Source organism: Bos taurus, chromosome 6 (genome assembly GCF_002263795.3).
Source record: "Bos taurus isolate L1 Dominette 01449 registration number 42190680 breed Hereford chromosome 6, ARS-UCD2.0, whole genome shotgun sequence".
In the NCBI taxonomy this organism is placed as follows: Eukaryota; Metazoa; Chordata; class Mammalia; order Artiodactyla; family Bovidae; genus Bos; species Bos taurus.
This window is the reverse complement of record NC_037333.1, coordinates 58,973,678-59,000,201: the sequence shown is the minus strand read 5'-3', so window position 1 is coordinate 59,000,201 and position 26,524 is coordinate 58,973,678. Positions and strand designations below refer to the sequence as shown.

Sequence of the window (26,524 nt, the reverse complement as noted above, 5' to 3'; positions counted from 1 at the left end):
CTGAATTTGTCTCAACATCAGAGAACAGACTATATAGATAGAGGAGGTGGATTTGGAATTGAGAGACATACAAATACTTAGCATACTGTTCTGATAAGTGAACTTCTGTAGAACAAGACTAATTGTTTCTTGATTTTGTCTAACAAGATACAGCCCTGTATGTGTTTGTGTGGGGGGCTATGCATGCTTAGTCGCTCAGTCATATCCAACTCTTTGCGACCCCATGAATGTAGCCCACCAGGCTCCTCTGTCCATGGGATTACCCAGGCAAGACTACCAGAGTGGTTTGCTGTTCCTTCTCCAGGGGATCTTCTTGACTTAAGGATCCATATCTCCTGCATTAGCAGGCAGACTCTTAGGTGACAAATACCCAATTCTGGGTGAGGTCAATTGCTTTGTTAGTTAAAACTGTTCCATCTCCATAGTCTTAACTCAAGGATTGGCAGACCTAAATTTTATACTTGTACATATGTAAGGGAAAATAAAATTGAAATAACTTGGCTGTTATTCCTAAAAATCTTTAGATTCACCATTTGACCCTTCTAAATCTTATTTTCGACTAGATGTTGATGTTTGTGTTTTTCTATACAGTGTAATTGTCATCAGAAGTATTGTTGTTGTTCAGTTGCTAAGTTGTGTCTGACTCTCTGATCCTGTGGATTGCAGCACACCAGGCTCTTTTATCCTCCACTGTCTCCCAGAGTTTGCTTGGTGATGCTGTCTAACCATCTCATTCTCTGCCACTCCCTTCTCCTTTTGCCTTCAGTCTTTGCCAGCAGCAGGGTCTTTTCCAGTGAGGTCAGCTGTTTGCATCAAGTGGTCGAAGAATTGGAACTTGAGCTTCAGCAACAGGCCTTCTGATGAATAATACTCAGGGTTGGTTTTCTTTAGGATTGACTGTTTTGATTTCCTTGAAGTCCAAGGGACTCTCACGAGTCTTCTCCAGCACCACAGTTCAAAAGCATCAGTTCTTCCATGCTCAGCCTTCTTTATGGTCCATGTCTCATCAAAAGTATTAGTGATACAGAATATCTTTGAAAAGTGCCCCACTATTATTTCAGAGATGTTCTTCCAAGTCATTAAATACCTAATACTGTAGGATATGGTACTAGTGCTTTTCTAGATACTGTCACGCATTGTCAGCACAAGGTTTTCAAACAGAAGTTTGTGTAAGTACAAGCAATAGCACTTCTTAGGATTCCTTCTTGCTGTCACTTTTTTGAAGATCACTGTAAGACACGAGTATCAGACTTGTTAAAATTTGGGTCTTAGAAGAAATAAATAAATTTTAATTTGTCACAGACCATGTATGCCAGACACTAGGCTGGGAACTTCATGTCTTTTATTTCTCAATATCTTAACCTTTTGTATTTATTTATTTGGCTGTGCTGGGTCTTATGGAGAAGGCAATGGCACCCCACTCCAGTACTCTTTCCTGGAAAATCCCATGGACGGAGGAGCCTGGTGGGCTGCAGTCGATGGGGTCGCAAAGAGTCGGACACGACTGAGCCACTTCCCTTTCACTTTTCACTTTTATGCATTGGAGAAGGAAATGGCAACCCACTCCAGTGTTCTTGCTTGGAAAATCCCAGGGACTGGGGAGCCTGGTGGGCTGCCGTCTATGGGGTCACACAGAGTCGGACACGACTGAAGTGACTTAGCAGCAGCAACTGGGTCTTAGTTGCAGCATGTGTGATCTTTCAGTTATGACATGCAAACTCTTAGTTGTAGCACGTGGGATCTAGTTTCCTGCCCAGTGATCGAAACTGGACCCTCTACATTGGGAGCACAGAGTCTTACCCACTCTACCAGGAAAGTGCCTATCATAATCTTTTACGATTATACTATTGTTTCATAGGCACAGAAAGACTTAAGTAATGTATTCAGGTCACATATCCATTGAGAGGCAGAACAGAGTTCACACAGATGGTCTGAATAAAGCCAAAATTTAATTTGTGTTCTTTTTATGCTGTAAGGAAATCAGTTTGAGAGATTAGGGTAGAATGAGTATGTACACTCATCAATTCTTAGCATTGTTGTGTTGGTGGACTCAGCCAGTAGAAACATCTCTGGAATGGAGATTGACGATCAAAAATTTCCAAAGTCTGGGGTGGGTATAGGTGTGATACTGTTAGAATTTGACTGAAATGGCTATTCTTGGCTGTATACAGATAGAGAGGTAAGTAAGGCAGGAGGGGCCTGTAAAATATGACTGACGATTTAGAATTCATATTGAAGGCAAAGAGTAGATTCAATGAGAATTAAAAAATGAAGGAGTTAGGGGGTAGAATGTTCTAAAAAGACATTTTTTTTATTTTGGCTGCACCATGTGGGATCTTAGTTCCCCGACCAGGGATGGAACCTGTACTCCCTACAGTGGAATTGTGGGGTCTTAATCTCTGAACCACCAGCTGCTGCTGCTAAGTCGCTTCAGTTGTGTCTGACTCTGTGCGAGCCCATAGATGGCAGCCCACCAGAATCCCCCGCCCCTGGGATTCTCCAGGCAAGAAGACTGGAGTGGGTTGCCATTTCCTTCTCCAGTGCATAAAAGTGAAAAGTCAAAGTGAAGTCGCTCAGTCGTGTCCGACTCACAGAGACCCCATGGACTGCAGCCTACCAGGCTCCTCCATCCGTGGGATTTTCCAGCCAAGAGTACTGGAGTGGGGTGCCATTGCCTTCTCCTGAACCACCAGGGTAGTCCCTAAAAAGGAAATTTGTTAAGAAGTAAAATGGTTTATAATGAGGTTCAAGATGTGGCTCAAGCAGGATAAAGAGGGAAGATGGAGATGCTTTTAGTAATTCTGAGATAGCAGGTGTGAACTATTTGAGGCAAATTGAGGTATGCAGTCACTATGAAATAAGGAACTATAATGCTGGAATAGTAATTGGGTCTTTGATCTAGAATGAATTGTAATTTTAAATTGAGCATCTGAATATTTACATCTAAATTCTGAATCATCTTGTTATAAACCACATAACCTGTGTAAAATCCTTTTCTTTGAAGTTTTTTCCTCTGTTGAGAATAGGTGTATTTAGTCTCCTTACCTCCTTCCCAGTCATAGTTAAGGGTTATGTAGTAATACTACACATACCACAAGCCAATGTGTTCCCCCCCACCAGTGTTCAGTTTTGTGGTCTTACAATTCCCTGAGACTTTTTCACACTGGGAAAGGAATGCATTTTGCCTTGCAGAAGATTGTCCTGTCTTTGAACGCTTGCGGTCTCCCTTAGTTTCTCTGGGTGACTTTTTTTTTGCTTCCCTGTATGCTTAAAACTTATTGGAGGAAGAGAAATACATGCTGTACATGTCAATTCCCAGTGGTTATATAGAAAAAGCCATGGGTAGCTTACTTGGCTTACGTGGTGTCTAGGGCAGTTACGTGTCTTCCCTTTCAGTTATTCTCTTTCCTGATATTGGAAGATGGCTTATGAATCACAGCTCTCCCAGTAGAACATTTTTCATTGCTTTAAAGGGACCTTGACATTTAAAAGAATATTTTATGGAAAGGTCTGAGAATTTTCTCTCTCCAGTTCATTTTTATTCATCTGTATTTTATTTTTTTAAAAAACCGCTTTATTGAGAAGTAATTCATATACCATACAGTTTACCTATTTAAAGTGTAAAATCACTGGTTTTAGTATATCCACGGATAAGTGCAGCCTGAGCTGCAAGGCTTGCAGGATCTTAGTTCCCTAACCAGGGATTGAACCCATGCCTTTGGCAGTGAAAGCGCAGAGTCGTAACCACTGGACCACCAGGGAATTCTCTAGAGAAATTTTATCTCCTCCAAAAGAAACCCCATACTCTTTAGCTGTTACTCCTATATGCCCGTCCAGCCCTAACTAATCACTTTCTGTTTCTGTACATTTCCCTGATCTGCACTATCATATAATTGAAGTTATATAACATATTGGTATTTCAGGATTAGTTTCTTTAACTTAGCGTAATGTTTTCAAGATTCATCCATTTTGTAGCATCAATATTTCATTTCTTATATTCATTCCATTATATAGATGTTTGAAATTTTATTTATGCATTCATCTGTTGATGGAAATGTGGGTTGTTTCCCCCTTTTGGATATTAGGAATGATGCTGTAAGTATTCATGTACAAGCTTTTGTGTAGACATTTTTACTTTTGCCTGTAAGAGTGCAGTTGTTGGCTCATATGTAACTATTTTAATCATTTGAGGAACTGACAAACTTTTCCAAAGGGTGTACACCATTTTATGTTCTCAGTAGTAGTGTACGAGGTTTCCAGTTTCTCCACATCTTCATGAAGTGAAAGTGAAGTTGCTGTGTCCAACTCTTTGCGACCCCATGGACTGTAGCCTACCAGGCTCCTCCATCCATGGGATTTTCCAGGCAAGAATACTGGAGTGGGTTGCGATTTCCTTCTCCAGCAGATCTTCCTGACCCAGGGATTGAACCCTGCGTTGTAGGTAGATGCTTTACTGTCTGAGCCACCAGGGAAGTCCTGGTGTAATTATCTGTGTGATTGACTTTGATTCTAGCCAACCTAGTGAATGTGACGGAGAAGGGAATGGCACCCCACTCCAGTACTCTTGCCTGGAAAATCCCATGGACGGAGGAGCCTGGTAGGCGGCAGTCCATGGGGTCGCACAGAGTCAGACACGACTGAGCGACTTCCCTTTCACTTTTCACTTTCATGCGTTGGAGAAGGAAATGGCAACCCACTCCAGTGTTCTTGCCTGGAGAATCCCAGGGACGGGGAAGCCTGGTGGGCTGCTGTCTATGGGGTCGCATAGAGTCGGACACGATGGAAGTGACTTAGCAGCAGCAGCAGCAGTGAATGTGAAGTGGTATTTTTTTTTTTAGTTTAAATATTTGCTTGCAGTTTATTTTGGTTTTTCTAAATAGACATTCACATCTGTAAACAATAGGATTTTGGTTTCAGCCCCAACCCCCAGTTCCTTACAAGTTTTTGTTCTCATACATCGGCTAGAACTGCCATTTGTTGTTTAGTCGCTAAGCCGTGTCCGGCCCTGTTGTACTCCATGGACCATAGCACACTAGACTCCCCATGGGATTTCCCAAGCAAGGATACTGGAGTGGGTTGCCATTTGCTTCTCCAAGGTGGTATGTTTTTGTAGTTCTTATTTACGTTTTCCTGATAGCTAATGATGTCAAGAATCTTTTCACGTTTTTATTAGCCATTTTGTATCTGCTTTGGAGAAATACAAAATACTATACAGATCCTTCTTCCATTTTTAAATTGGGTTATTTGTCTTTTTATTATTATAAGAATTACACATACATGTATATAGATGTTTATATATAATCTGGATATGAATTCCTCATCAGTTATGAGATTTACAAGAATTGTCTTCTGTCTTTTCGCTTTTTTGATGATGTCCTTTGAAGTATAAGTATTTTTTATCTTGATGAAGTCCAGTTTATCTATTTGGTTTTTCCTTTTGTTGCTTACACTTAATATCATATCTAAGAAACCATTGCCTAAACCAAGATCACAAAGATTTATGACTGGTAAGAGTTTTTTATAGTGTTAGCTCTTATATTTAGGTCCTGAATCTGTTTTCAGGACCTAATTGTTCAAAAATTTTAATTGGTCAAAGTTTGTTTTGTATATGGTTTGAAGTAAGGGTCCAGGTTCATTCTCTTGCATGTGAATGTCCGGTTATCCTAGCATTTTTTGTTGAAAAGCCTAGTCTTTCCCCATGGATGCCTTTCACACCCTGAACAATAATTAGTTGACCATTGATGTATGGGTTTATTTCTGAACTTTTATTTGCCCCCCACCCCAGTTTTATTGAGATATAATTGACATACAGCATTGTGTAAGTTTGAGATGGACCACATAATGACTTATGTATATTGTAAGATTACCACTATAAGTCTAGTTAACTTCCATCATCTCATTTGGGCTTACCTGATAGCTCAGTTGGTAAAATCCGCCAGCAGTGCAGGACACCCTGGTTCGATTCCTGGGTCAGGGAAGATCCGCTGGAGAAGGGATAGACTACCCACTCCAGTATTCTTGGGCTTTCCTTGTGGCTCAGATGCCTGCAATGTGGGAGACCTGGATTCAATCCCTGAGTTGGAAAGATCCCCTGGAGAAGGGAAAGGCTACCTACTCCAGTATTCTGGCCTGGAGAATTCTGAGGACTGTATAGTCCATGGGGTCACAAAGAGCTGGACATGACTGAGCAACTTTCACCATCTTGTATAGATTAAAAAAAATTTTCCCCTTTGTTACGGCAACTTTATATACCATATTAATTGCTTTTGCTTTGAAGTAAGTTTTGACATTGGGAAATGTGAATCCTACTTTGTTCTTTCTCAGGATTGTTATAACTCTTCTACATGAATTTTAGAATGAACATGTTATCTTCTACAAAGAAGTCTGCTTGGATTCTGATGAGGATTGCACTGAGTCTGTATATCAGTTTGGAGACTTTTGCCATTTTAATAATGCTAAGTTTTGCAGTCCATGAACATGAGATGTTTATTCATTTATTTAGATCTTTTTTGATTTCTTCCAACAATGTTTATGGTTTTCAGAGTGTAAGTTTTGTACTTCTTTTGTTAAACTTTTTCCTAATATAATTTATTCTTTTAATGCTATTATAAATGAAATTGTTTTCTTAATTTTATTTTCAGATTTTTCATTCCAAGCATTTAGAAACATAATCGATTTTTGTATATTTATCTTGTATTATGCAACTTTTCTAAACTTACTAGTTGTAATTGGTTTCAGTGAGTTCCTTAGGAGTTTTTATGTGCAAAATCATATAATCTGTGATTAAGAGATAACTTTACTTTTTCTCTAATCTAGATATCTTTATCTAATCTAGATGTCTTTAGCTTGTCCGACTGCACTGGCTAGAACCTTCAGTATAATGTTAAATAGTAGTGGTGAAAGCAAACATCCCTGTCTTGTTCCTAATCTTCAGTTCAGTTCATTTCAGTCGCTCAGTCGTGTCCGACTCTTTGTGACCCCATGAATCGCAGTACACCAGGCCTCCCTGTCCATCACCAACTCCCGGAGTTCACCCAGACTCACGTCCATCGAGTCAGTGATGCCATCCAGCCATCTCATCCTCTGTCATCCCCTTCTCCTCCTGCCCCCAGTCCGTCCCAGCATGAGGGTCTTTTCCAATGAGGCAGTTCTTCGCATCAGGTGGCCAAAGTATTAGAGTTTCAGCTATAACATCAGTCCTTCCAATGAACACTCAGGACTGATCTCCCTTAGGATTGACTGGTTCGATCTCCTTGCAGTCCAAGGGACTCTCAAGAGTCTTCTCCAACACCACAGTTCAAAAGCATCAATTCTTCAGTGCTCAGCTTTCTTCACAGTCCAACTCTCACATCCATACATGACCACAGGAAAACCATAGCCTTGACTGACGAACCTTTGTTGGCAAAGTAATGTCTCTGCTTTTGAATATGCTATCTAGGTTGGTCATAGCTTTCCTTCCAAGGAGTAAGCGTCTTTTAATTTCATGGCTGCAGTCACCATCTGCAGTGATTTTGGAGCCCCCAAAAAATAAAGTCTGACACTGTTTCCACTGTTTCCCCATCTATTTCCCATGAAGTGATGGGACCGGATGCCATGATCTTCGTTTTCTGAATGTTGAGCTTTAAGCCAACTTTTTCACTCTTCTCTTTCACTTTCACCAAGAGGCTTTTTATGTCCTCTTCACTTTCTGCCATAAGGGTGGTGTCATCTGTATATCTGAGGTTATTGATATTTCTCCCGGCAATCTTGATTCCAGCTTGTGCTTCTTCCAGTCCTGCATTTCTCATGATGTACTCTGCGTATAAGTCAAATAAACAGGGTGACAATATATAGCCTTGACGGACTCCTTTTCCTATTTGGAACCAGTCTGTTGTTCCATGTCCAGTTCTAACTGTTGCTTCCTGACCTGCATACAGATTTCTCAAGAGGCAGATCAGGTGGTCTGGGATTCCCATCTCTTTCAGAATTTTCCACAGTTTATTGTGATCCACACAGTCAAAGGCTTTGGCATAGTCAATAAAGCAGAAATAGATATTTTTCTGGAACTCTCTTGCTTTTTCCATGATCCAGCGGATGTTGGCAATTTGATCTCTGGTTCCTCTGCCTTTTCTAAAACCAGCTTGAACATCAGGAAGTTCACAGTTCACATATTGCTGAAGCCTGGCTTGGAGAATTTTGAGCATTACTTTACTAGTGTGTGAGATGAGTGCAATTGTGCAGTAGTTTGAGCTTTCTTTGGGATTGGAATGAAAACTGACCTTTTCCAGTCCTGTGGCCACTGCTGAGTTTTCCAAATTTGCTGGCATATTGAGTGCAGCACTTTCACAGCATCATCTTTCAGGACCTGGAACAGCTCCACTGGAATTCCATCACCTCCACTAGCTTTGTTTGTAGTGATTCTTTCTAAGGCCCACTTGACTTCACATTCCAGGATGTCTGGCTCTAGGTCAGTGATCACACCATTGTGATTATCTGGGTTGTGAAGATATTTTTTGTATAGTTCTTCTGTGTATTCCTGCCACTTCTTCTTTATATCTTCTGCTTCTGTTAGGTCCATACCATTTCTGTCCTTTATCGAGCCCATCTTTGCATGAAATGTTCCCTTGGTATCTCTAATTTTCTTGAAGAGATCTCTAGTCTTTCCCATTGTGTTGTTTTCCTCTGTTTCTTTGCATTGATCACTGAAGAAGGCTTTCTTATCTCTTCTTGCTATTCTTTGGAACTCTGCATTCAGATCCTTATATCTTTCCTTTTCTCCTTTGCTTTTCGCTTCTCTTCTTTTCACAGCTATTTGTAAGGCCTCCCCAGACAGCCATTTTGCTTTTTTGCATTTCTTTTCCATTGTATGAGTGCTGTTTTGTTCTTCACAAAATCTGACACCCTTTGGTGATAAAAATAAAGAAATTAGGAATATAAGGGAAATTCCTCAACATGGTAAAGGGCATTCATGAAAAATCCACAGTCAACCTCATATTTCCAGGTCCATCCATGTTGCTATAATAACACTGTTGTATTCTTTCTAAAGGCTGAATAATACCCTGCTGTGTGTGTATGTGTATTTGTGTCTGTGTGCCAGATCTTCTTAAGACACTGATTTGTCGATGGGCACTTGGATTGTTTCCATGTCTTGGCAGTTGTAAAGAGTGCCACTGTGAATGTCAGGGTGTGTGTATCTTTTTTATTTTTTGAGTAAAATGACCTTAATGATAATTGGTCATTTTAAGATTAGGGCAAATGATCCACCTTTATCAAGGAAAAGGAAAATTAGAAAACCTAAAGTTAAATTTGGAGACGGAAATGGCAACCCATTCCATTATTCTTGCCTGGAGAATTCCGTGGACAGAGGAGCCTGGTGGGCTACAGTCCATGGGGTTGCAAAAGTGTTGGGCATGACTTAGCAACTAAACAACAAAGTTAAATTAGTATATTAAAGGCATCTATGAAGCAGCCATGTGCTCCTATCTCAACTGTCTACTGTGGCCTTCACCTAACTGCATTATGAGAAAAGTCGTGTGTATGAGTTGGCCCGGGAACATAACCATGTATAGTAGTTACAGCACTGTACCATAGTGGAGTTTCTGTAGTATGCTCTTTCTAAGTCTATGTATTTTTCTCTAGTTATTTTGGATAACCACCCATACTGTACTATACTATGTAACGTATAGATTAAGAATTGTAAAAGGGAGTTAAGAGTGATTAGCCACACTGCCTATATTTGAATTTTTATGCCCTTGAGTTGGTTACCTAGTTTCTTATCTGTTAAATGGGGATGTTAATAATGCCTCCCACAAGATATCATTGTATTAGATAGGTTAATGGTACATTTAAATAACTTGAATTATACCCAGCACATACAAAACTCAATATTAGTCATTAGTACCATTACAAGTAATTTACCTATTAAAAATGTGCTTTCTGAGTTGAGAATTTTCTCTTTTGTATGAGGATCAAACTGTAGAATAATTAGCTGGTTTGTGCCGTGTTGTCATCACTCATTTTATCCTTCTACCTCACAAGTACTTGGAGTTAGAGAATATCTATGGTTACATTAAAACTGAAACTAAAAGCCTCTGAAGCCTCAGTGCACGTGTCAGACTCTCAGTCTTTAAGGCTAATCTTTAGGACCTTATGGATTTCCTCTGTAGCTAAAAATAGCTTCCTTGATGACTGTTACAGTCAGTATCCGGGTTATTTTTAGAACACTAGTATCCAGGGTATTTGTTGAACTCTAATAGTACCGAGTTGTCTTGAAGGTGGGAATAAATGGAGTGAAACATTTCTTGTAATTCAGAAACTTTCATATCTATGTAAAGTGTAGTTTTGTAGTGTATGCTTGTTAAATGTTTTGAGGTTGATAGACTGAGTCTTTAGAATATAACTTGGTTTTGCTTTCAGGAGGAGTATAGCAAAATGTGTAGCATCTAATTTTATTATGCCACACAATTCGGGTATGAAGTAATAACCTTGTCTCATTAAAGAATACTGACCTTGACTGAATATATGACTAACAGAATGAATTGTATCTTCAAGTAGTCTCTGTTGTTTTATTAGAAAATAGGTTATTGAGGTTATTGAATTATAGAGTAATTCAATTTGTTAAAATTGAATTGATGCCCTGTTGTTTATTATTTATTTGGTTTTTGGATTTGACACATAAAGAGAGATCTGACTTACCTCACTTAGCTTTAATCCATCCGTGCATTAAAAGACTAAGTCCTCTTAAGTCCATACATGTTGTTGGACATGGCAAGATTTCATTCTTTTCTTATGGCTGAAGTAATATTACATTATAATACACACACTCTCTTTCTCCCTCTCTTGCTATAGAATCTTTAGCCATACATCCATCGAGGGACATTTAGGTTGTTTCCACATCTTGGCTGTTGTAAGTAAAGTTGCTGTGAACATGAGGGTGCATATATCTTTTCGAGTTAGTGTTATTATTTTCTTCAGATAAATACCCAGAAATGTAATTGCTGGATCACATGATAGTTCTATTTTAAATTTTTTGTCTTATCTTAATATTAGCTCTTAGTCTTGAAATGTGTATTGATTGCAGTGATGTAGTTTAGTCAGTCCGTCAGTCAGTAGTTTAGTAAGTCATGTCCGACTCTTTGCAACGCCATGGACTGCAGCATGCCAGGCTCCCCTGTCCTTCACTATCTCTCAGAGTTTACTCAAACTCTTGTCCATTGAGTCAGTGGTGCCATCCAACCATCTCATCCTCTGTCACCTTCTTCTCCTCCTGCCCTCAATCTTGCCCAGCATCAGAGTCTTTTCCAATAAGTTGACCCTTCACATCAGATAGCCAAAGTATTAGAGCTTCAGCATCAGTCCTTCCAATGAATATTCAGGGTTGATTTCCTTTAGGACTGTCTGGTTTTATCTCCTTATAGTCCAAGGGACTCTCAAGAATCTTCTCAGCACCACAATCCAAAAACATGAGTTCTTCAGCATTCTGCCTTCTATGCATGGCCCAACTCTCATATGCACGCATGACTGCTGGAAAAATCATAGCTTTGACTGTATGGACCTTTGTCAGCAAAGTGATGTCTCTGCTTTTTAATACACTAACTAGGTTTGTCATAGCTTTTATTCCAAGGAGTAAGCATCTTTTAATTTCATGGCTGTAGTCGCCATCCATAGTGATTTTGGAGCCCAGGAAAATAAAATCTGTCACTGTTTCCATTTTTTCTCCATCAGTTTGCCATGATGGAGAAGGAAATGGCAACCCACTCCAGTACTCTTGCCTGGAGAATCCCATGGATGGAGGAGCCTGGTGGGCTACAGTCCATGGGGTCGCAAAGAGTCGGACATGACTGAGCGACTTCCTGACTTCCCTTTTGCCATGAAGTGATGGAACTGGGTGCTATGATCTTAATTTTTGTAATGTTGAATTTTAAGCCAGCTTTTTCGATATCCTCTTTCACTTTTATCAAAAGGCTCTTTAGTTGCTCTTTGCTTTCTGCCATTAGAGTGTTACTATCTGCATATCTGAGGTTGTTGATAATTTCTCCAGGAAATCTTGATTCCAGCTTATGATTGATCCAACCTGATATTTTGCATGATGTACTCTGCATATAAGTTAAATAAGCAGGGTGACTATATACAATCTTGATGTACTCTTTTCCCAATTTCTAACCAGTCTCTTGTTTCCTGTCTGGTTCTAACTGTTGCTTCTTGACCCACATACAGGTTTCTCAGGAGACAGGTAAGGTGGTCTGGTATTCCCATCTCTTTAAGAGTTTTGCAGTTTATTGTGATCCACACAGTCAAAGGTTTTAGCATAGTCAGTGAAGCAGAAGTAGATGTTTTTCTGGAATTCCCATGCTTTGTCTATGATCCAGTGGACGTTGGCAATTTGATCTGTTTCCTCTGCTTTTTCTAAATCCAGCTTGTACATTTGGAAGTTCTCTGTTCACATACTGTTGAAACATAGGATTTTGAGCATTACCTTGATAGCATGTGAAATGAGTGCAACTTACAGTAGTTTGAACATTGTTTGGCATTGCCCTTCTTTGGGATTGGAATGAAAGCTGACCTTTTCTGGTCCTGTAGCCAGAGCTGAGTTTCCCAAATTTGCTGGCATATTGAGTGCACTTTCACAGCATCATCTTTTAGGATTTTCAATAACATAGCTATTGACAAATTAGAATTTTAGAGAGATTTCTGTTCTCAGACTTGATCAACCACTGAAGTCTAAAGCATGTAAAAAAATTATACTAATAGAGTTCATTCCTTCAGAAAATAGGCACTTATCTTAGTTTAAAGACAAATGTAGAAAATGTAGAGCCCTTAGGAGATCACAATCTTCTTAAGGACATATGATTTACTTACTAATAACTGCAGCAAGAAGACACTGTAAGATACTTGCTTTGTACTTGGTACCTTGTTTTCAGTTCAAAGCAGTCAGCAATCCTTTCATTCTAGGCTGGTCAAGCAGGGCTTCAAGAAGAGGAAGTAGAATTTGGTCCAAAACTTTTAAGAGCGGATAAGACGACTGAGTGAATGACAACAGGAAGATTTTAATAAGAGTAGAGTAGAGAGGGGTAGAAGCAATTCTATGACATTTAACATATTTTTTTTCACCAAGTGTTTAGCTCTCTTTTCTGTGCGAAACTGTGAAGCTGCTCAGGATGCTTTTCAAAGATAATGAATAAACCTATAAGTTGCACTTGTTAATACATACAATTTTTGTTGTTCAGTCACTAAGTTGTGTCCAACTCCTTGTGACCAAGTGGACTGCAGCACACCAGGTTTCCCTGCCCTTCACTGTCTCCCAGTTCAGTTCACTTCAGTTGCTCAGTCGTGTCTAACTCTGTGACCCCATGGACTGCAGCACACCAGGCTTCCCTGTCCATCACCAACTCCCGTAGTTTACTCAAACTCATGTCCAGTGAGTTGGTGATGCCATCCAGCCATCTCATCCTCTGTCATCCCTTTCTCCTCCTGCCTTCAATCTTTCCCAGCATCAGGGTCTTTTCAGATGAATCAGTTCTTTGCATCAGATAGTCAAAGTATTGAAGTTTCAGCTTCAGCAGCAGTCCTTCCAATGAATATTCAGGACTTACTTCATTTAGGATGGACTGGTTGGACCTCCTTGCTATCTTGGGGACTCTCAGTGAACACCCTCTTCCAACAACACAAGAGAAGACTCTACATATGGACATCACCAGATGGTCAGTACCAAAATAAGATTGATTGTATTCTTTGCAGCCAAAGATGGAGAAGCTCTATACAGTCAGCAAAAACAAGACTGGGAGCTGACTGTGGCTCAGACCATGAACTCCTTATTGCCAAATTCAGACTTAAATTGAAGAAAGTAGGGAAAACCACTAAACCATTCAGGTATGACCTAAATCAAATTCCTTACGATTATACAGTGCAAGTGACAAATAGATTCAGGGGATTAGATCTGATAGACAGAGTGCCTGAAGAACTATGGACGGGATGGAGGTTCATGACATTGTACAGGAGGACGTGATCAAGACCGTCTCCAATAATAAGAAATGCAAAAAGTCAAGATGTTGTCTGAGGAAGCCTTACAAATAGCTGAGAAAAGAAGAGAAGCAAAAGGCAGAGGAGAAAAGGAAAGATATACCTATTTGAATGCAGAGTTCCAATGAATAGTAAGAAGAGATAAGAAAGCCTTCCTCGGTGATCAATGCAAAGAAATAGAGGAAAATAACAGAATGGGAAAGACTAGAGATCTCTTCAAGAAAATTAGAGATACCAAGGGAACATCTCATGCAAAGATGGGCTCAATAAAGGACAGAAATGGTATGGACCTAACAGAAGCAGAAGATATTAAGAAGAGGTGGCAAGAATACACAGAAGAACTATACAAAAAAGATCTTCACGACCCAGATAATCTCGATGGTGTGATCACTCACCTAGAACCAGACGTCCTGGAGTGCAAAGTCACGTGGGCCTTAGGAAGCATCACTACGAACAAAGCTAGTGGAGGTGATGGAATTCCAGTTGAGCAATTTCAAATCGTGAAAGTGCTGCACTCAATATGCCAGCAAATTAGGAAAACTCAGCAGTGGCCACAGGATTGGAAAAGGTCAGTTTTCATTCCAGTCCGAAAGAAAGGCAATGCCAAAGAATGCTGTAACTGCCGCACAATTGCACTCATCTCACAAGCTAGTAAAATAATGCTCAAAGCTCTCCAAGCCAGGCTTCAACAGTGTGTGAACCATGAATTTCCAGATGTTCAGGCTGGTTTTACAAAAGGCAGAGGAACAGATATCAAATTGCCAACATCCACTGGATCATTGAAAAAGCAAGAGAGTTCCAGAAAACCATCTACTTCTGCTCTATTGACTATGCCAAAGCCTTTGATTATCTCCCAGAGTTTGCTCAGATTTGTATCCATTGAATCAATGATGCTATCCAACCATCTCCTCCTTTGTTGCCTGCTTCTCTTCCTGCCGTCTATCTTTCCCAGCATCTGGTTCTTTGCCAGTGAGTCGACTCTTCACATCGGGTGCAGGTGGCTAAAGTTTTGGAACTTCGGCATCAGTCCTTCCAATGAATATTCCAGGTTGATTTCCTTTAGTATTGACTGGTTTGATCTCCTTGCTGTCCAAGGGACTCTCAAGTGTCTTCTCCAGCAACAGTTCGAAAGCAACAATTCTTTGGCACTCAGCCTTCTTTGTGGTCCAGCTCTCGCATCCATACATGACTGTTGGAAAAATCATGTTTTTGACTGTGTGGACCTTTGCCGGCAAAGTGACAACTCTGTGTTTTAAGACAGTAACCAGGTTTGTCATAGCTTTTCTTCCAAAGAGCAAGTGTCTTTTAATTTCATGGCTGCAGTCACTGTCCCATGTGGTGGGACATTAAACAAATATCAATACATTTAATATGATTCCTATTTCATACAGGGATAATATGATCACAGGGAGTTAGATGGGAAATTAATAAGAAAAGATATCCAGAAAATAACCCAAATATTTGGAAATTAGTGTATTTCTGCATAATATATGCATAAAAGAAGGAATCACAAGGAAAATTAGAAAATATTTTGAACTTAGTAGCAGTGCTTATTGAGAAATTTATTTCAATAAGCTTTTAAATGTTTATATTAGAAAAGAACAGTCTAGAATCAGTTGTAAGCTTCTACCCCAAGAGCCTAGAAAAAGACAGGAGATTAAACCTAAAGAAAGTAGAAAGCAGGACATAGTAAAGGGTAAAAATGGAAATTAGTCAAACAGAAAATGTGCAAACAATAAACTAATAATACCAAAAATTAGTTTTTTGAAAAGATAGTAAAATTGACAAAACCTTTTGTTTGATAAGGTTTCTCAGCCTTGGCTATGTTGACCCTTTCAGGCTGATAATTGTTATGGGGTGCCGTCTTATATGTTGTATGATGTTTGGCTGTATGCTTGGTTTACCCCCCGATGCCAGTAGAACCCCTTCTCCCAGTTGTGACGACTAAAAATGTCTCCAGACATTAGCAGATATCCCCTGGAGATGTGTGGCAAATTCATTCCTCTTTGAGACCACTCTGTGCATGCTGTCACTTCAGTTGTGTCCCACTCTTTGCGAACCTATGAACTGTAGCCACCAGGCTTCTCAGTCCATGAGGATTCTCCAGGCAAGAATACTGGAATGGGTTGCCATGCCTTCCTCTAAGGAATCATCCCGACCGAGGGATTGAACCCACATCTCTTACGTGCATTGACAGGCGGGTTCTTTACCACTTATGCCACCTAGGAAACCCCTGAGACCACTATGTTAGACCCCTCAAGAAAAAAAGACAAAAATTAGCAACATTAGTGAAATAAAGAAGAGACTTCATATAGATTTATAAACATTAAAAGGATAAAAAAGGCATAATATAAGCCAATTCATGCTAGTAAATTCTGTATCCTAAATGAAGTAGATATATTTCTGGAAAAATGCAAACTACTAAAACTGACTTAAGGTGAAATAGAAAACCTGATAGCTTTATACTGATTTTAGAAAACTAGATTTGCAACTAAAAGCTTTCCCACAAATAAAGACGCAAATGACTTCATTGATGAATTCTATTAAACATTTAAGGAAAAAGGCATACTAGTCCTATACAAACTCAGCAAACAGGAAGAGTGAACACTTCCAGTTCACTTTATATGGCCAATATTACCTTGATACCAAAACAAATTACTAGAAAAGAAATCTATGTATCAAGAGACTTCAGTCCAGTCGCTCAGTTGTGTCAGACTCTTTCTGACCCCATAGCAGCAGCACACCAAGAGCCTTAATAAACAACAAAATATGAGCAGAGGAGATCCAGCCAGCAAAACAAAAACAAACCAAAACTAGAAGAAAAAACCCCAAAACATTGCACACGTGCAAAACACAGTGACCACTATGTCAGGTTTATTCCTGGGAGTGCAAATTTTGTTTACTATATGATATTAATTTATTTCAACATATTAGCAGTAGTGTAAGTTGGGAGAACCGCGTTATCATCCCATTGGTATAGAAGTGTCTGAAAAAAATTCAACATGTTGTTCATAAAAAATAACAGCATATTAGGAATACAAGATAGAAAGAACTTTCTCAACCTGATAAGGCATCTACAGAAACCAATTAACATACTTAATGGTGAAAGATGATGTTCTTTCTCAGATCTCAAAAGAGGCAAAAATGTCTGCTCTCACTTTTGCTCTATATTGCTGTGGTTTTGCTAGCACAATAAGAAAAAGATACAAAAGACACACAGATGAGAGAAGACAAAATAAAACTGTCTGTATTTGTTAATGATACTGGATTTATAGAAAATCCTGAGAAGTGCATAAGCAAGCCTCTAGAACCAGTAAAGCTGAGTAGTAGTGTGAAAGGCTTAGTATAGAAAAATTGATTGTACATGTATGTGTTAGGAACCAACAGTTGGAAAATGAAAAGATGTTAAAATTCACAGTAGCGTCCGAAAAGGTTAAATGGTTAGAATAACAAAATATACAAAACCAGTGCACTAAAAACTACGCAATAATGATGGAATGTATTTCTTTTCCACTCAACAAACTGTTAAGTATACGCCAAGCCCAACTCGTTGTGCTGAAGACATAGAAATAGGGTGCTGCCATAGCCCTAGCAGAGACAAATAAGAAAGCAGAAAGCATAGCATTGTGATAGAAATGTGCAGATGGTGTGTGGTGCAATACATGGCATGTCCTTCCAGAAGGATGCAGTGATTGTCCCAATATTCAATCAGTCTGGAAGAGAAAAACCTAAATCATTGAGGACGTAAACCATGTTCATAGTTCAGAGAACACAGTAGTATTAAAACATCATTCTCTTACCACGTTTTACTTTGCATTTGCCTGGCTGTCGATAGAATTTAATCTCCCCCATTATACTGACGGAGATTTTTTTCAAAAAGTACTTAGTCTACCTAGTCATTTTTCCGTTTTACACTTGGGTTTTGTTTTCTTTGCTGAATTCTAGGAGTTCTTTATATATACTAGATAGGTTCTTTGTTGGTTATGCATGTCACAAATATCTACTCTCATTCATTGGCATGTGTTTTAAAATCTTTTTAGTGGTATCTTCTGATGAATGCACATTAATTTTACTTTTATGGAAAGATTCCACAGCTAGTGCTTTTTGTACCTTCTTGAGAAATCCTTCCTACTCAAGATCATAAAGATATTCTATTTTTTAAAAGTTTCTTAGATGTTCCTTTCAAATTTTGATTTTTATCCCACTGGGAACTAATTTTTCTTTTTTTCATAGATTCTAAAGTGGTCTGTCTTTACCATTACTTTTTGGTGTGGAAAATGTTAATTTAATGGTATTTTCTATGTTATAGCTTAGGAGACTGTGAAAACTCCTCATTAATATTTTGAAGGTTCTCTGGATTTTAATAATCAGTTTATTGAATATTTTCTTCATAGTTTTTATACCTAAAGAAAACTATTTAAGTGCAAAAGAAATGTGGAATCAGCTTTTCAGAATAATTTGCCTACCTGAAAAGATGGTCGTGTGCTGATATTTTTCCTTTAAAATATTTCTAACAGTTTGAATATTGTTGATTTGAGGACCACATAGATGTGTTTTGCTTATCCCTCACAATGGTATGAACTTTTTGGAGTTGCTGAAATTCTCAAGTCAGATGATTTCACTTAACATTTTGTTGTGTCCTGATCAACTGAATGATTTTCTATACTAGGTCTGCATTCTCACCTGACAACAATTAACTGAAGCCAGCTCTTGGTTGGAGCCTGTGTTCTCCCTTTCTCCCCAGTGGTTATTTGCCTTGAGTAATAAAGTAATGTCCCTCCCCTTGAGTTGTGACCTCTGCTGTAGACCTGTGTTTAGAATATATTTACTCAAGAATTCTGAACAAATTTCTAGCCAACAGATGTTATATACTGATTGACCTGGTCTCTATCTAGAACTGATAAAGTTTTTTGCCAGAATGGCCATATGGGTCATATTTTTTAAAATATACATAATATATATTATCAGAGTAGATGTTAAAAAGGCATTTCATGAATTATAACAAATTTTATTTAAGTATAGTTTGTGTTAATTTCTGCTGTACAGCAAAGTGATTTGGTTATACATACATATATTCCCAGGATGTTAACTATAGCTCCCTGTGCTATACATATAGTAGCACTTACTGTTGATCCATTCTATGCAGTTTGCAAGTTCTAATCCCAAACACCTGACCTTCCCCGCCCCCAAAGCTTCCCAGTATTTATGTGAGGTAGCCTGGGGCACTGATTTTTGGCCCAGATACAGTAGGTTGATATATAAAGCTATTGAAAAGCCAGCTGCTTAGATGCAGTAACTAAGAGACCCCCCCCGCCCCACCTGCCCCCCCCCCCTTTGTCTTGTTGCCCCTACCAGGGCTGCTGGGAACCTCAAAGTTGGAACACAGTTGAAATAGTTTTTCTGAAATATCTCCAAGCAGCTCAAGTCTTATTGGAAACTTGCAACACAAACCCTTTAAAAACCAAAGTTCATTTTACCTAATCAAATTGACTCCTTACAATTGTGTAATATTTCAAACACTCATAGAGAATAATACAACAAACATTTTTGTACCTCCTTCTCATCTTTATTGAATCTTAACGGTTTGCTTTGTTGTTTGGTGTTTTAAGTAATTTTTTAAGTTGGAATATAGTTGATTTATAGTGTGTTAGTTTCTGCTGTGTAGCAGAGTGAATTATTTAGATATAAATCCACTGTTTTTTTGATTCTTTTCCTATAATAGATCATTACAAAGTATTGAGTAGAGTTCCCTGTACTACACAGTAGATCCTTATTATTTATCTGTTTCATGCACAGTAGTGTGTACAGGTCAGTTCCAATCTCTCCGTTTATCCCTCTTCTCCCCTCTGGTAACCATGACATTGTTTTCTAGATCTGTGACTCTATTTCCCTTTTGTAAACAAATTCTTCCGTACCATTTTTTTAGCTTCCACATATTAAGCCATATTATATGGTATTTGTCTTTCTCTGTCTGACATACTTTACTCACTGTGATTCTCTCTTCAGTTCATCCATGTTGCTGCAAATGGCATTATTTCATTCCTTTTTATGGCTGAGTAATAATTCTGTTGTATATAGGTACCACATTTCTTTGGGGGTTTCTAGGTGGCTCAGGGGTAAAGAGTCCGCCTGCCAAGCAGGAGACACAGGTTTGATCTGTGTGTTGGGAAGATCCCCTGGAGAAGGAAATGGCAATCCACTTCAGTGTTCTTGCCTAGGAAATCCCATTGACAGAGGAGCCTGGTGGGCTATATAGTCCATAGGGTCACAAAGAGCTGGACACCACTGAGCGACTAAGCAAGCACACACCACATTTCTTTCTTTATTCCTTTGTCGATGGGCATTCAGGTTGCTTCCATGTCCTGACTATTGTAAATAGATCTTCAGTAAACATTGGGGTTACATGTATCTTTTCAAATTATGGTTTTCTCCAGGTAATGAATTTGAGTGTTCTTTCCACAAAAAAAAGTTTGCATGCCTACTTTGTGCCAGTCCTATTCTAATCATTAAGGATACAGCTGTTAACAAGACAGTTAAAAATTCTTCTCCTGACAAAAGTTAGGTGAAAGAAATCATTTCTAACACCGCGGAAACATTTTTCTCAGCTATATGTTAATTTGTGTTAAAAATCAAGTGGAATAAACACAAATACTTCAAAACATGTCCAAAGAAATAAAGCTCTGGATGAAGTAATAATAGTGTGATAATAAAATTATTATTTTTAAAAGAACTTCTGGTCCTTGGGAATTGCTAGGATTCAGAACCTTCAGAAAGGAATGCAGCACACACACTGTCATAAAATAGAGACAAGTATCACCTGAATGGCTGAACCTAGGAAAAACAGCACAAGTGTGGAGAACTGTAAATCACGATGCCTTACACATCTCTGATTTAAAAGTTTTAAAGTACGATTAGAATACTTTGTACATGTGATTTTATTTCTCTATCAGTAACATCTCTAGATCAAGCTAAAAGTCTCTTAAAATCAGGAAAAGAATAATGCATCCTCCCCACCCCCAATAAACATTTAACATTATTTGTTAAATTTTTTTTAAAAGACAAGTCTTACTTGAGGTTTCATTTGAACTATTGATATGAGTATGTTTTTCCCATATCCTGTGGTAAATGTATTCTTTTCAATTTTTGCTTTTCCTTTTGATATATATTCCAACTTGGAAAAGTTGCAAGAATAGTACAGAGAGCTCCTGTATTCTCTGGATGTTGACAGTTCCCATTTTTACTGCTCCCTTCTTATAAGCACAAAGCTATGTATAACAAAATCACCCAATTCAGTTCTTTGATTCCATTCCTGATGTTTGTATTTAGACTTATAAGAAATAGTGTATTACAGTCATCCTCCTGTGTGGTGTTTTCCATATTAGGTCACTTACACTATACCTGTCTGTATTTTAAGACAGTGTATGTGATACATTGAAATTGTATTGTAATTAGAAAACCACTCAGTGGGATTTATTCTAGTAACAGAATTAGGAGGAAAGTATCACTTCAGTAGACACGGAAAAAAAAATGTATTTGGAAAAAACTGAGCACAATGGGACTTTACTGGTAGTCCAGTGATTGAGAATGCACCTTCCCATGCAGGGACGAGGATGCAATCCCTGTCGGGGAACTAAGATCCTGCGTGCTGGGCATAGGCAAACAAAAAGAAAACAAACCAGAATTTATTCGTGATTAAAAAGTCTTGTCAAAATAGAAATAGAGGTACAGCTTCAATATTTGACAGTGGTTACTCGTTAGGTAAGGCTGATTTATTTAAAGAAGCATTTTTGATGGTATGAGGAAATGGTTGTGATTGGATAAATGAAAAAGAAATGACTATATGGTTATTTCCATCTTTATGGAGAAAAAAGACCAGCATAAAATACACAAAAATGTAAATAGTGATTATTTTCTGGAGTTGAGAAATTATGTTATTTTTCCATTACACTTTTTTTGTCTTTTAGAGTGATTCTGAAATGTGCATTTGTTAGTTTTATAACGATAAATAAGACCAGAGTTTATTTTATAATTAAGACTTTTAATCAGAAATATAACTGCCTAAAAATATTTATTATTTTTTCTTTTTATTTCTTTAGTGCTTTCTAGTATGAATTGCAAAACCCATTAAAGTGTGAAACTTAATAGTTTTAAGGAGCCTAAATCAAGGCAGCTTTGATAATAAGTGTAAAAGGAACATAATTGATAATGTTACAAAATATCAAATGATTTGCTTGTGCATATGAACAAGAAGAGATAAGAAAGCCTTCCTCAGCGATCAATGCAAAGAAATAGAGGAAAACAACAGAGTGGGAAAAACTAGAGATCTCTTCAAGAAAATTAGAGATACCAAGGGAACATTATATGCAAAGATGGGCTCGATAAAGGACAGAAATGGTATGGACCTAACAGAAGCAGAAGATATTAAGAAGAGATGGCAAGAATACACAGAAGAACTGTACAAAAAAAATCTTCACGACCCAGATAATCACGATGGTGTGATCACTGACCTAGAGCCAGACATCCTGGAATGTGAAGTCAAGTGGGCCTTAGAAAGTATCACTACGAACAAAGCTAGTGGAGGTGATGGAATTCCAGTGGAGCTGTTTCAAATCCTGAAAGATGATGCTGTGAAAGCGCTGCAGTCAGTATGCCAGCAAATTTGGAAAACTCAGCAGTGGCCACAGGACTGGAAAAGGTCAGTTTTCATTCCAATCCCAAAGCAAGGCAATGCCAAAGAATGCTCAAACTACTGCACAATTGCACTCATCTCACACACTAGTAAAGTAATGCTCAAAATTCTCCAAGCTAGGCTTCAGCAATATGTGAACTGTGAACTTCCTGATGTTCAAGCTGGTTTTAGAAAAGGCAGAGGAACCAGAGATCAAATTGCCAACATCCGCTGGATCATGGAAAAAGCAAGAGAGTTCCAGAAAAAACATCTATTTCTGCTTTATTGACTATGCCAAAGCCTTTGACTGTGTGGATCACAATAAACTGTGAAAAATTCTGAAAGAGATGGGAATACCAGACCACCTGATCTGCCTCTTGAGAAATTTGTATGCAGGTCAGGAAGCAACAGTTAGAACTGGACATGGAACAACAGACTGGTTCCAAATAGGAAAAGGAGTACGTCAGTGGTGTATATTGTCACCCTGCTTGTTTAACTTCTATGCAGAGTACATCATGAGAAATGCTGGACTGGAAGAAGCACAAGCTGGAATCAAGATTGCCGGGAGAAATATCAATAACCTCAGATATGCAGATGACACCACCCTTATGGCAGAAAGTAAAGAGGAGCTAAAAAGCCTCTTGATGAAAGTGAAAGTGGAAAGTGAAAAAGTTGGCTTAAAGCTCAACATTCAGAAAACGAAGATCATGGCATCCGGTCCCATCACTTCATGGGAAATAGTTGTGGAAACAGTGTCAGACTTTATTTTTCTGGGCTCCAAAATCACTGCAGATGGTGACTGCAGCCATGAAATTAAAAGACGCTTACTCCTTGGAAGGAAAGTTATGACCAACCTAGATAGCATATTCAAAAGCAGAGACATTACTTTGCCAACAAAGGTCCATCTAGTCAAGACTATGGTCATGTATGGATGTGAGAGTTAGACTATGACGAAGGCTGAGCACTGAAGAATTGATGCTTTTGAACTGTGGTTGTTGGAGAAGACTCTTGAGAGTCTCTTGGTCTGCAAGGAAATCCAACCAGTCCATTTTGAAGGAATCAGCCCTGGGATTTCTTTGGAAGGAATGATGCTAAAGCTGAAACTCCAGTACTTTGGCCACCTCATGCGAAGTGTTGACTCATTGGAAAAGACCCTGATGCTGGGAGGGATTGGGGGCAGGAGGAGAAGGGGACAACAGAGGATGAGATGGCTGGATGGCATCCCTGACTCGATGGACGTGAGTCTCTGAACTCCGGGAGTTGGTGATGGACAGGGAGGCCTGGAGTGCTGCGATTCATGGGGTCGCAAAGAGTCGGACACGACTGAGCGACTGAATTGAACTGAACTGATGAAGCTGCCAGGGCTTCCCAGGTGGCACTAGTTGTAAAGAATCCACCTGCCAATGTAGGAGACAAAAGAGAGTTGGGTTCGTTCTCTGGCTCAGGAAGATCCCCTGGAGGAGGGCATGGCAACCCACTCTTGTATTCTTGCCTAAAGAGTTCCATGGACAGAGGAGCCTGGGGGCTACAGTCCATAGGGTTGCAAAGAGTTGGACTGAAGTGGCTTAGCATGCATGCACATGAAGCTATGAAGTTTTTTTTTCCTCTTTGCTGGGTCTTTGTTATGGAGTACAGGCTCCGGGGGCTTCCCTGATGACTCAGAGGGTAAAGAATCTGCCGGCAATGGAGGAGACCCAGGTTCAGTCCCTGAGTCAGAAGATTCCCTGGAGATCAGGGCAACCCACTCCAGTATTCTTGCCTGGAGATTCACATGGACAGAGGAGCCTGGCAGGCTACAGTCCATGGGGTTGCAAAGAGTCAACTATTGAAGGGACTTCGCACGCGCTCACAAGCTCTAGAGTGCATAGGGCTCAGTAGTTGGAGCATATTATCTTAGTTGCCCCACAGCATGTGGGATTTCAGTTTGCTGACGAGGGATTGAACTCAGTCCCCTGCGTTGGAAGGCAAATTCTTGGCTACTGGACAGGTAAGTCCCAAGCCATGAAATTTTTATCTGAGCTAGATATAACTTTAATAATGAGAGTCTTAAGTTCTTCATAAATGTGGTACAAATGCAGATAATGCATCTGTCAGTAATCCAAATGTTGGTACGTATCCATGCTTGTGGTCTTTACTCAAATTCTTAAATGAAGATGTACATAGTAACTGATTGCTGGTTTGTTTTGTGATGGAGATGAGTAAATATATATACTTTTTCACTGGCTTCTAAATATCAAGAGTTGACTATTTTTTTCTTTTATACATTTTTGCAGATGGTAGTAAAGACTTTTATGGATATGGATCAGGACTCAGAAGATGAAAAACAGCAGTATCTCCCACTAGCCTTGCATCTAGCATCTGAATTTTTTCTCAGGAATCCCAATAAAGATGTGCGTCTCCTTGTAGCATGTTGTTTGGCTGACATCTTTCGAATCTATGCCCCAGAAGCTCCATATACTTCCCATGATAAACTTAAGGTAAATACAACCTTTACAAAATTGGTTATCTTTTATAGTTTAGCTTAATACCCTTAGGAACATAGGTTTCATTTTAGTCACCTTGTCATCGTAAGAAGATTATGTCATAAGTTCTAAAAACAAAATAATTATTTATTCAGTTAGTATTCATTGAATATCCATAAAATGACTGGTATATTTATGAGACATTTGAAAGATACAGATCAAAACGGTCCCTGTCTGCTCATATCTGACCTTCAGGATAGCCGATCTTAAAGGCCAGGTGACTGAGTTGAAGGGATGGTGGATGAATGACACTTTTTAAAACAACTATATAACAGAATTCACACATTCAAATGACTATTTTCCTCTGCAGGTTATTTTATATGCAAAGCTACATGCTCATCTTGATGGTTCTGCCTTTGTTTGAAAAGTTTGAGGAGCTCCTCTTTTGAGTTGATCTCTTAAACTGTTTTCATATTATGAATACTTTCAGATAGCCCATAAATCAGTTTATTCCATATTGATACTATTTGGGGTTAAAACTTCTAAAGAAAGCTTATTAAGAAACAGAGCACTGTTGTGAAAAGTACAGTCCCTTGGACCAGTCTATTATTGGTTTTGTTCCACACAACTTTGTAGTCACACATCAAATTCAAAAATAGGTCTTGAAAATTATTATTTACATCTAGGGAATTGTAATGGAAGTACTTCATATCAAAGTACTTTAACTGAAGATAATTACCATGATACAATATAGTCAATAAAGTGGAAGTTCTGTACTAGAAGAAAGGGTAACAAGACATAGAACCTATGATTCTCTCAGAATGAGAAAGCCTAAAGATATGTGGCAGTAATAATCTTTATTTTTGCTTCTAAAGGATGTAATTTTAAATGATTTGCTCTTTTCCAGATATTTTGAGTAATGGACTAGGCTAGTCCCAAGGATAATTTTCTTTTATTGTTATCTTTAATAGAGAATGTATATATAGACTGTTAGAATATTGTGAAAGTGATAAGTATTTGTGTTTAAATTAATATATTTTATCATTTTTTAAAACAGGACATATTTTTGTTTATTACCAGACAGTTAAAAGGTTTGGAGGATACAAAGAGCCCGCAGTTTAATAGATACTTTTATTTATTAGAGGTAATATTTTTTTTATTTAATAAATACCACTATTTCATGTTGTAGGAAATTCTTTATAGTAACTTTATAATGTAAAATGAATCTTTTTGTTTGTTTTATACAAAGCCCACTTAAGAAAATGTCATTTACAATATGTTTTTTCATTCTTCATATCTTCATATTCCATGGGCAAAACTGTTACATTGAGACTTTATTTTCATGTTTTTATTCTTTTCTAATCCGAAAGGAGATTAAATCAAATTAATTTTCACT

The 26,524-nt window shown here is 38.5% G+C and overlaps 1 protein-coding gene across 5 annotated transcripts in view; it reads left to right on the top strand.

Moving 5' to 3' along the window:
- PDS5A (PDS5 cohesin associated factor A) overlaps nucleotides 1-26,524 on the top strand; it is a 134,295-nt gene that overhangs the window by 19,828 nt on the left and 87,943 nt on the right. For all 5 annotated transcript variants that reach the window (XM_024993544.2, XM_059887860.1, XM_024993545.2 and 2 more), the window contains exons 3-4: nucleotides 24,940-25,143; nucleotides 26,186-26,272. In XM_024993544.2, the coding sequence (XP_024849312.1) occupies nucleotides 24,940-25,143; nucleotides 26,186-26,272 (291 nt within the window). The remainder of the gene's footprint in view (nucleotides 1-24,939; nucleotides 25,144-26,185; nucleotides 26,273-26,524) is intronic.